Source organism: Nicotiana sylvestris, chromosome 10 (genome assembly GCF_000393655.2).
Source record: "Nicotiana sylvestris chromosome 10, ASM39365v2, whole genome shotgun sequence".
NCBI classification, from domain to species: domain Eukaryota; kingdom Viridiplantae; phylum Streptophyta; class Magnoliopsida; order Solanales; family Solanaceae; genus Nicotiana; species Nicotiana sylvestris.
In genome coordinates, this window is record NC_091066.1 from 135,311,928 (window position 1) to 135,324,385 (window position 12,458).

General features: G+C 42.7%; 1 protein-coding gene across 1 annotated transcript; it reads right to left on the reverse strand.

The window, feature by feature from the left end:
• Nucleotides 1–358: 358 nt before the first annotated feature.
• Nucleotides 359–1,727, reverse strand: LOC138879998 (COP1-interactive protein 1-like). Its single transcript, XM_070159647.1, has 4 exons — nt 1,555–1,727; nt 1,131–1,185; nt 859–1,044; nt 359–769 (listed from the first exon to the last, which is right to left on the reverse strand). Exons 1-4 carry the CDS (start codon nt 1,725–1,727, stop codon nt 359–361), a joined length of 825 nt encoding a protein of 274 aa, XP_070015748.1.
• Nucleotides 1,728–12,458: the final 10,731 nt, after the last annotated feature.

Here is a 12,458-nt window from a genome sequence, read left to right on the forward strand (position 1 = left end):
ACGTCACCTTCTCCTTGGGGAGTGCACTGGCAGAATCATTCCAGGCTCCCACATAACTCATAAAACCGAGGGACCTCGGGAGATCCCCGACGTCATAACTATCGGTTTGGAAGGAGCTATCGATTCAACCTCGGGACGTGGCTAGTCTTAGGGCCCCCGATCTGTCCCATGAAAAGGCCCTGAAGGGCCGACGCCGGAATGCAAAAACAAAGAGCATAGAGAAGGGCTGTCAGAATAAAAGGTCCTTTTATACATTGGCAAAGAGAAAAAATGTCTTTACACTAATCGTTTCCGGGGGGGGGGGGGAGAACAGATGAAGCAAAAAGGAAGGCATACAAAAAGGGCTCGTAGACTACTCCTAGCCACTATCGTCTTCACCCTTATCAGGGACAATCAAGAGCGCCAATCTTCCCTCTGATGCACGAGCCTTCTCCAGGTCGGTAGACAGCTCGAAGCCTCTAGCCTCAAGTTCCTCCAGGGTCTCCCTCTTCGCCTCCACTTTGGCATGCTCGACAGCTCGAATTAGTCTCTGCTCAGCTGCCATGGACATGTCACGAACCATTGTATGCGTTGTGGTCACATCCTTCTTATAAGTGGCAGCATCTCGTTTGACCTCAGACTTAGCCGCAGCTAAAGTAACAATCTCCCTGCGAGTGTCCGTGAGAAGATCCCGGGATGTAACCAATTCCCTGGCCACAATCTCGTTTCGCTCTTTTAGCTCGGAGATCTCCGTTTTCAACTGACTAATCCACGAGTCACTCTGCTCGACCTACAGGAGAAGGGCAAGTCGATGAATATATAAATCCAAAACATGTGTGAATACAGGGTAAAAGGGCGGGTATGAGCGAGGCACAGTACCTGAGCAGCAAGAGCGGCCTTCTCCCGGAGCGCCGCCTCCAAAGCGGCCCGAAGTTCTCCCAACTCTTTATCTCCCTGGGCACAACGGGCCTCTGAGTCCTGTAGCTTCAAAGCAATGTTCTTACGCTCCTTCTCATGGAAAAAAAGTTCCTCGTAGAGCCGAAGAATGGCATGGTCATACATCTCCTTACATTGTGGCACAATGGGAAAGTTAAGAAAGACGGCGAATAACGCCCGAAAATGAAAAGAAATACGGAAGGGAAAACTATCACCTGCTGTATGGACTTCTCTGTCGCTTTAACGATGCCAGAAATATCGAGATCAACCCTGTCGATTAAGCCATCAAAAATATTGGCAATAAAAATCTCACCCTTTGGGAGGAGTCCCGGCTATGATGCCAATCATCCTTTCGGCATCCCTCAGCTCCCCTGATGAAACCGGAAAGTTCGAAATGAGGTCATTCGGTTCGCCGATTTCTCCAAATGGCAACCCACATTCTTGGAAGGCCTCGAGCTCCTATCCCTCCGGATCAATTCCAACGGTCCTCCTAGCAGAAGCTACATCGAATCCGGCCATACGATTCGAAGATACATCAGCATCCTCTTCAAGGACCCTCGGCTCACCAGCCCGACCGGAGCTAGCTGTTTCGGACTCAGCAGCCTCCGATCGGGTGCCTGCAAATCTCTCGCACTGGACCTTGTTCTCCTCCTCAACGGACTTCCATCATCATCCTCCCCTTCAATATTAGGATTCGACCTGGAGGTTAGAGCAGCGGTCCCATCAGGTCGGGCAACGACTGCCCTGCTTTTCCTTTTCTTGTTCGTACTAGGCTTCAAGGCCTCTGCTTCACCGCTAGGGGGTGGCCTCATCTACATATTCTCACCGAGACCTGCACCAACGCAACAACCGTGATACATTTTCACCAGGGGCTCAGAAGGAAACACAAAATACGGAGCACAGGTGGTAAATGAACCTCACCATGGTTCTTGGCCACTCAATGCTACTTAGCCAAGAAGGTCCAAGACCGAATGCGGTACGGGAACTTCTCGCTCAAATGCCTAATCCATCCCGACAAATCTGGGACCACCTCCGGATGCCAAGAAGCGGCTGTAGAAAGCACAAAGGGGTTATTATGACGAACGAAAGATTAGTCGAGGAGCGGTTAAATAAAATTCGCTTACATCAGGCGTTTCACTACTCCGGGAAAGGCATTCTACGGGCCGGGGTGATGCTTGAGGTCCTCACTCAGATAAACCTGCTCATCCATCCTCGGTCCTTCCCCTCATCAAATCTTATGAAAAAGGATTTTTTGGACCGGTGGCGGTGCTTGATTAAGCCTCGATACAGCCGAGGGCAGTATAGTCTGATCAGATGATTAAGGGTAAAAACCTCACCCCAACCCCTTTAGTGAAATGTTTGAGCATTAACACTATCCTCCAAAAGTATGGGTAGATCTGACCTAGTGTTACCTGGTATCGGGGCGCAAAAGTCAAGAATCACCAGGTTGATTTCCAAGGGAGGAGATTCGATGGATTTATTGAGGCCCAGGGTAAATGGGTAAGTGTATATATAAAGGAAGCCAACCTTGAAGTTATGATGTTATCATTGGGGCCGGGGATCTCTACCTCCACTGTCTTGCTCCATCAGTAGTCCTTCCTCACCTTGCTATCATCGGTCACGATGCTAACGTATCGAGACACATGCTCATACCGACCCAACGTAGACGAGGGAGTCTCGATGTCAAAATCCTTCAATGTGTTAGGATTCGGTGGGGTACATTGCTCTAAAGTGGGAGCCGACATATTTTCTCCCTCAGGTAATCGGGACGACTATGCAGTGTCGTTCCGTCGGGGAACCGTCTGAGAAGTCCTAGCCATGTAAAATGGTAAAAACCCTTCTGTGAAAAGAGGAAAGGATGTCAAATAATGAAGTTCTGACTCGCGGGCTTGTAAGAAGAGTGAATATGTTAAGTATCTAGCAATCGGTGCATTTATAGGAATCACTGGGGAAGCATAAGAGATGCACCGATGGTAGTTTGTGGGTTTCTCGATTACCGGATCTGACGGCAGCCCTGCACGGTTCTCTGGGGCATGGCATTTAATGCTCTTAGGCAGTTAATGTCATGGAAATAATGACCTCGAGACGATGATTCAATATCATTTCCTATTACTTTGTTCTAGGAAATGCGGAGACTATCTGTATGCGGTGAAATCATAGGGGTCTATTCCCCGCCATTAAGGTATATTCGGGAAGTCATGTTAGCATCTCGAGGCTGTAGGATTACGATTGGGCTCCCTCCCTCAAGGATCGTCTGCGACCCTACAGAGATTCCGAGGATAAGGAATCTGTCCGCGACCCGATGATTGTTCTGAGGATGAGGGATTCCCGAGGCAAGAGACTAGAGTCAATAGACGCTAGTACCATGCCTAGCCGTCCCATCCCCATGTCTTTACATTCAATACACTTTGTACTATATGGTATTCCCCCTCCTATATAAGGGGAATCCATGGCACTTTGTGAACGGTTGATGTTGCTCCATTTTCTCCACAAGTGCAATAATGTCTCTCTCTTCTTTTTAACTTGCTTGTTCTCACTGGCCCAAGGCCACCTCTATATCCATCGTTCTCTTACTTGTTCTTCATTGTATAGCTCAGTATTGGGATAAAGAGCCTTGTTTAATTATATCTCCAACTTTTATTCCATTCCCGACTATCCCTGATAGCCCAAACTCAACCCCGACGTCGACCCCGAAGTCCCCCTCGACCAAACCTTCACCCGGACAGCAGACCCTTCGGCTTGATTAATATCTCATTCTATCTTGCATTTAGTCGTTAAACTTCATATTATTAGCATCAACTGCTCTAACAACTAGCTCGGGAATAGATCACATATTTTTAGAATCCCATTTACAAATTTAATTGTTGTTACCATTTTCACGGTAAACATATTTAGATGGGTTGTTGGAATTTGTGAGTTTTGTCAGGTTCCAAAGTGCAGGCTCGGGTTTGACTTTTTGGTTGAGTTTGAGCTTTTGAATAACGATTCGACCTTTATCATTTGACTTTGTTTCCTTTGGCATTATTTGATGATTTTAGCTTGTTTCGAGATGTTTGGAGGTTGATTTGTGCAGGATTACATTTCTAGAGTATTGTTTGGCTTGCTCACTATTTGTTATGGCTTGTTTGAGGTAAACATCTTTTCTAAGCTTGGTTGGGACACTATTTTCCTTGATTTGTTGTGATAGCTACGTGCTATGGATGCACATATGTGTGGGGTTTGAGCTCATGTGCGAGCACCAGAGTATTTATCCATGCTCAGGGTAGTGCTTAGGCTATGATATGCCTAGAATTTACTGTTAAGCTTTAAGATGTAATATTTCTCAAATTTGTAACATTTTTGTGAACTATTTGAGTCATGTTTGAGATTATAAAGAGGCTAATTCCCTGAATAAACTTGGTAATTGCTATTTCTTTAAAGAAATTGCCGATTTGAGTTATGATAGCACACTTTGCATATACCTACACTTTACCATATTATTATACCAGTCCAAGAGCATGAAATATGATATTTATTTATCATATAAATGTGTTCATGTATTCTTGCTTCTGTATGATATGATTTGGAATGGATGCTTGTGGCCACACCTGGCGGATTGTGTTGTTATGCCTGTGACCACGCTGGACAGATTGTGTTGATATGCCTATGACCACGCATGGCGGATTGTGATATAGCCCATGACCATGCCGGGTGGATCCATTATATTGAGCTTGTGATCATGCCGAATGAGTTATGATATTGAGCCTGTGACTATGCCGAGCGGATTATGATATTGTGCCTATGACCATGCTGGGGTAGTAGCACGTTGAATTGGCCGTGCTTGCGTGTGGATAAGAATCCATCGCTCTAGGGTCACCCTCTCATGTTTCTCTTTTGATGGTTTACACGTGGATTGTGAGAAACTGATGGGTTTCTGGTTGATGTGAGCTCCGGGAGAGCTGGTTACTGTTATTGGATAGGGTTGTACGCTGCAACATGTCTTATTGGCTTATTGTTATTTTGGATTGAGTTGCGCGCCGCAGTGGACTGGTATGTGGTTATAGCATTTCATCTTTACGTGTAATTTCCTTGGCTGTTTACCTACTTTACTTGCATATTTTCCTTATAATCTGGATTGTTGACTAAGCAGAATACTTTAAAATAAAGAATTGTGAGCACCAAGGTGTTTTTACCTTAGATTTCCTGATTTGATCATATATCTGTTCTATACTTGTTGAAATTATGAACTGTACAGGTGATAATGAGTATCACTTATAGTTCTTGCTTCTTTTACCTCTCCGAGATTAGTTAGGATACTTGTTGAGTACATGAGATCAGTTGTACTCATACTACACTTCTGTACCTTGCGTGCATATTTTGGAGTTTATGATGTCGTGTATGGCGGGAGCTGGCATTAAAGAGGTACCCCATTTAATTATGGCTATCACTTATCCTTTGGTAGCTTTCGGTTTAAATTCATGTACATTCCAAACATACGTTATGTCATGGACTGCTTTCCAGACATGCCCCATGACCCCTTGGCCGCGCCCCATGGCGGCCTAGCAAGCCTCACAATGCCTAGCGCCATGGTCGGCCCCGTGGTCTTGGCTGCGCCAAGTGACAAGCGCGCATGCGCCTCTGTCGCCCCACCGATGCCTCTCGCCAGCGCCCAAGGGCTGGAAAATGACAACAGCGTCGCGCGCCCTGACAATGCCGCGCGCGCAGATCCTGATGCCTCGACAGCGCCCAGCTGCAGGCCCATTCCAGCAGCGCCTCGCGCACAGACCCTGATGCCAAGCACCAGTGCCCAGCCTCAGGTCAGCACATCAAGTGTCGCGCGCGCCCATAGCAACGCGCGCGCAGACCCTGACCCGCAAGACAAAGTTGCTGCCATCGGACTTAGTTTTACCTTGTAATAATCTAAGTCCTTTTCATTGTAATCATAGGCTAGTTTACATCATTTTCATTTCAGTGTGCTTCTACAGCTTTATTAGGACTAGTCATGTAATGTTGGTTTATTTTTTTTAAGCATTATTAAGGGGGACCAAACAATCAAACATTTTCAAGCAAGCATTTTCTGGTGTCTCTCCCCCTCGACACCGCATCATTGTAATCAGCATTTTCATTCATCAATAAAATTATCATCATCATTCAAAACCCAATTCTCTCTCAGCTTCTGCAATTGCTCATGACATTGGTTTTCCCGCACGACACTGACAATCTAGTCTAGCGTGCGGAGGGGACATCATTGGCGGACAACAACTGCACTGACATCGGTTGCTTAGCCTTACGTTGCCCTTCCAAAGAACATCAGGAAAGCGTTGCGTAACAGTTATAATGATTTCATTTCAGTTTTGTAAATTTAAGTCTCAGTGGCTCGACAACCCTAGCCTTCATCACCAAAACTAGTTACAGTATGCAGTTTCTTATTCATGGCCAGTGATCCTTCGTCCGGTGGTGGAAAGCCACCAGACAACTACCAAGAAATGCACAGTCATATACAGCAGCAAATCGAGCAAATTCCTGCTGCAAACATCTCCCTAGGAGCTTCAGATTTGCAAATTAGAGATAAGGATATTGCAACGCCAAACTGCATGGACAACCCAACAATAACTTTATTCGATTCAATGCTGAATTGACCAACTCCAAATACTGGAGATGCTTGTCCAATCCAACATCAATCTGCCAATAACATTTTGGAGGCTCGAACTATAACAACTGAGAGTAACGACCAAATTAACTGTCCAAACTCACACTAGCTGAACGGAATGGAGTTCAAACTCTCCAAATTGAACAAGGTCAATGCCAATCGATAGGTATTGAAGTAGGGATTGCTACTGAACTACCAAAAGACCAATTGGTTAGTAATCATGCATGGATTCGTACTGAATTGCTCGAAGGAAATCTCGACGGACAGAACACAACAACAATACAGATGAGTAAATATGCAGACTTGCAAGTACCAGCTGTTCAACGAAATGCCACAGTCAATTCTATCAATGATTTTGAATGAGAAAATTGTTACATGAGTCCCAACATGATGTTGAAGGTAGTCGTCAAGGAAATTCACACAAAACCCCCACAAAAGATGGTGATCATTTTGAGCCTAACTCACCAGTAGTCCTGTTATCAAGGCATACTAACATGCCTGATAAGGCCAGTACATCCCAACTGCAGAGGCAACAGATTGCTGAGAATAACAGTCTGCGCACCACTACACAAGTGCAGCACCAGCAACGCCCAACATACCCAAGTTACCCAACAACAAATACAATGGTGGTCGACCAATATGCTACTACTAGCACACAAGTGCAAATGATACCTGTAATGAAGGACTAGTTAATCAAAAATACCCCACATACTATCCCAGTTACTAAAACACCTGTTTTCAACTATTTTCCAAAGATATCATCCAACTTTGACAAGCACACTCCACAAAACCAGAAAGCAGTCATAGCCAATTCGTCAGTTATTCCCAACAATAACCCAACATCTATAGATGACAGCTTCCAAAACAAAAAAAAACTAACACACCTACACCACCACCACCTACTATTACACACTCATTAGCTTCACAATTAAGAGCCAAACTACTTGGTGAAACAACACCAATTAGTTTCACTGCACCAAAGATCACTACCAAACAAGGATAGCCAGCAGTTATTTTCACCAGGAAGGACTACATGATCACTTTGACTAGTAGATGTCAATACACTATCATAGGCAAGTTCCTTCACACCATGCCAAGGATGGAACAGATCAAGAGAATCTTTATTGTACAAACAGAACTGAAAGGAGGAGTCAAGATTTCTCATTTCAATGCTAGAAGTGTCTACATTAAACTTGTTAATGAGTATGATAACACTACTGTATGGACAAAACAATTCATGTTTATATAGGGTCAGAGAATGCAGCTCGAAGCATGGACTCCTACTTTTAAAGCCAATGAAGATTCGCCTATTGTTCCTATGTGGGTGATAGTACCAGAACTACCATGGCACTTATACTATATGGAGGTTCTTACTGTTTCACTTTCACCAGTTGGTAAGGTTCTGCATCTGGGTGTTGCATCAATGCAGAAGACTAAGGGTAGTGTAGCGAAGGTAAGGGTGCAGATTTATTTGACAAAACAAAGACCTCACCATGTTTGGCTTGGATTTGATGAAGAACAAGATGAGAATAGGGATGGTCAGTGGCTTGAAGTAGAGTATGAGGATTTTCCAGCTTACTACCTACATTGCAAACACCTTGCACATGCAAGTCACTTCTTTCCAATCAAAAGAAGAGAGGAAGAGGGAAAGAATAAGGATGTGGCTGAAGCATCATATCACAATGATAATCAGAACTTCCACAACAATGCAGGGAGCACAGACATGCAACAAATACATATGCCAAATATGCATATGCAGGACAAGAACAGAAACTTGAAGCAAAAACAAGTAACACAGGACCAAAGTAAAGAGCAAATTGAAGGACATAATCAGAAAGCAGAAACACAACAAGCAGCAAGGAATAACCATTCCAAGGAAGGCAAACCCAAAGGAGGAGGGATTTCAAAGGTGTAAATGCTCAGACCACACAACAGAAAAACAGGCAAGCTATGGACACAACAACTGGGAATCAAACTTCAGTGGTCACTCAAACCACTAATAAGGTGTCCAACACACCAATTGACACTGTAGTGGTTCAGTGCACAACCAATATTGAAGTTGAAGGAGGAAAAATGGTTGACACAACAACAAGGAATCAAACTCCAATGATCACATAGAACACAAATAAGTTGTCCAACTTACCTACTGATACTGCAGTGGGACAGTGCACAACCACTACTGAAGCTAAAGGAGGAAATGTGGGTAATCAGGAGGAACTTACATTGTTAAGGGATGGGGAACAAAAGGAGTTGGGTGTAACCCCAGCTGTAGACGAGAGTGCAATACCTTCTGGTAACGATACAAGGATGGGTCAGATTCCCAGCACTCAAAATAAGGGACACATAAGCACAGTTGATCGGGGAAAAGAACCCACTGGATCACAGTTAGTCACATCCAAGTCCAAATCTAATCCCAGCCAAAAGAAAAGGAAACAATTGACAAAATAAAGAGACGCAGCTGACTTGGATACTCATAGTTCGATGATAAATAAACTAGATTCAATACCAACTATTACACCATCAGCTAACAAAGAAGCTGATACAACATCACAACTGGCACCATCACCTCACCCTGAAGCAGCAGAATCACAAGAAACACTTCCAAAGAGGATTGACTAACAAGGAATACTTGCTGAAACTGCAGTTTGCCCCCAAGTTACACTATCAACACATGCCAAGGAAACAAGAAATAGAACATTAGTAGCATCGGCCCTTCACTATAAGGCAGTAGGTTCCATGGACCAGGTTTTAACATCGCCTATACATGAAAAAGTAGGGGACTTGAAGCCGAAAAAGCTTGGACTGAGGTGCAGACAACCACAATAAATCCTAATATGGATTCCATATATGAGCTTCAATTTATGAAAGAGAATATGGGACTCATGGAAAGGAACTCCGAGAATACACAAGCTATAATACCAAGGGAAACAGGACAAATTGAAACAATGCCCATGCCATGTGCCTTGGGTACTGGATATCCAATGAAAATAAAGATCAATGTGCCAATAAAATCTCCCGAGCAGGTGTTACATGATATAATCACACTCAATGTCTTGCCTCTGGAAAGTCACAATCCAATGGTAGAACAACATCAACTAGAAGATGAGGGTGATGATGAGTCTATTGCTGGGTATTTTAAAGCAGTAGTCAGAGAAGGAGATCTAACACCTAGAGCATCAACTAGAAGTGGTAAGAAAAGTAAGAAACAACAGAATAAAGAAGATATGCAACCTACAAGAATCTTGCCCAAGAGGGCAGCCTCAATGTCTAAATGATGATTAAAACTTTGATATGGAATATAAGGTCGATTAAGACTCAACAGGCCTCCTAGAGAGTCATCAACAAGCAAAGAGAACATGGGTTCTTCATTGTAGCACTTATGGAGCCTTTTCAAAAACCAAAGTATATTCAGAATTACAGGAGGAGACTGGGTATGGAAGCTGCAATATCAAATGTTAACGGGAAAATATGGTTATTCTTTGATGCTGTGGTGCAATGGGAGTTGTTGATTGATACTGAGCAACAGGTGACAATCAAGGTGTATCATCAGGACATTGGTAAGTACATCATGATAACTTTTGTATATGCAAAATGTTCATTACTGGAAAGATTAGAATTGTGGGACAATTTATATTACCTTGCGAGTGACATGGAACTGCCTTGGATTGTTGGAGGACACTTTAATTTGGTTCTTAGTGAAGAGGAGAAGATAGGAGGGATGCCAGTATACCCTCCAGAATATGAAGACCTTGCTTTTTGTGCAACTCATGCGGATTGTTTGATCTTGGATATAAAGGAAGTCCCTTCACGTGGTGGAATGGGAGGACAAATGCAAATTTTATCTTCAAACGTTTGGACGAAATATTTGTTAATATGCCTTTCCAGACTTTATTTCCCAATATAGAAGTGGATCATCTCATTAGAACCGGTTCAGATCATGCTCCAATGCTGATGAGTTGTGGTGATCAAGTAATGCAATTTACTAAACCATTCAAGCTCTTAAATTTCTGGACAAAACATGACTCTTTTGTGGAGGTTGTTAGACAAAATTGGAAGACTGACTTCACTGGAGACCCTTTTCTAATGTTCAAGCAGAAACTAAAGAGGACCAAAATTGCACTTTCTAAATGAAGCAAGCTCACTTATGGAGATATCTTCAAGAAACTGGCTATTAGAGAAGATGTGGTTAGAGTGAAGGAAATGTGTTTTGAAGAAAAACCAATATTGGAGAATAGAATAATACTACAGAAGGCCCAGGCTGGACTGGAGAAGTACCTGAGCATTGAGGAGCAGTATTGGAAACAAAAGCAGGTATGACATGGTTTGCAGAAAGGGACAGAAATATAAGATTTTTGCATAACTATGTCAATGGCAAAAGGCAGAAGCTACAGTTGAAGAGAATTCAGAATACAGATGGTGCATAGATTGACTCATAAGATCTTATAGCTGAAGCTGCAATTGAATTCTTCCAGAAGCAATTCACGCAAGAAGTTGATCCTACAACATTGAACTACTAAACAATGTTCCTGCAATGGCCTTGCTTGAACAAAACATAGCACTTTGCAGACATCCTACGACAGAAGAGGTAAAGGCAGTTGTTTTTGCATTGAGCGGAGAGAGTGTAAGTGGTCCAGATGAGTTTATTGGAATCTTTTTTCAAACATGCTGGGAGATAATAGTGGAAGATATAAATAACATGCTGACACAATTTTATGGAGGAAGATCTTTACAGAAGTCTATAACACACACAAACCTTGTATTGTTGCCAAAGAAACAAACGATTCAAACTTTATCAGATCTCAGACCTATAAGTTTGAGCAATTTTATAAACAAGGTGATCTCCAGAGTACTTCATGATAGGTTGGAAAAAATACTGCATGATTTGATCTCTAAAAATCAATGGGGATTTGTAAAAGAGAGAAGTATCTTTGAGAACATTCTGTTAATTCAGGAGATTGTCATTGACATAAGATTAATGGGTAAACCTGCCAATGTAGTGATCAAACTTGACATGGCAAAAACATATGATAGAATTTCTTGGAAGTGTTTAATGCATGTGCTGAGGAAAATTAGATTTGCAGAATGCTTCATCAATACGGTATGGAATCTAATAGCTAATAACTAGTACTCAATTTTGATCAATGGTCAAGCCTCAGGTTTCTTTCAATCAACAAGAGGTGTTAATCAAGGAGACCCTTTATCACCAGCTCTATTCATTCTCTCAATAGAGGTACTATCCAGGTCTTTGAATAAGCTATTTGAAGACAAAACGCTTAAAGGTTACGGCATGCCTAAGTGGACTGATCTATTAAACCACTTAGCCTATGCTGATGCCACTATCATCTTTGCTTCTGCTGATCCATACTCCTTACATAAGATAGTGGACGTTTTGGCTAAGTATGAACACACATATGATCAGTTGATTAACAAGACAAAAAGTTCATTTTATATGCATTCCAATATTGCTGGGGCATTGTGCAATACAGTAGGAGACATAACTGGTTTTTCAAAGGGTGAATTTCCTTTAATTTACTTGGCATGTCCAATATTTTATAAATGAAGAATAAAGGAGTACTACAATGAACTTATTCAGAAGGTGAAGGCTAAACTACATTCATGGAAGGGTAAGCTTTTGTCTTATGGAGGCAAAGCCACTTTGATTTTCAGTGTGCTGCAAAGCATACCAACCCACATGCTTTCAGTCCTTGATCCACCTAACAATGTACTAGTGCACTTGCATAAGATATTTGCAAGGTTTTTCTGGAGCAACAACGACGAAGGAAGAAGTAGACATTGGTCTAAATGCGAAAATTTATGCTTGTCAAAGGAGGAGGGTGGAGTGGGATTTAGATCTCTTTTTGATATCTCAAGAGCATTGTTTGCAAAACTGTGGTGGAAGTTCAGGACTAGTAAA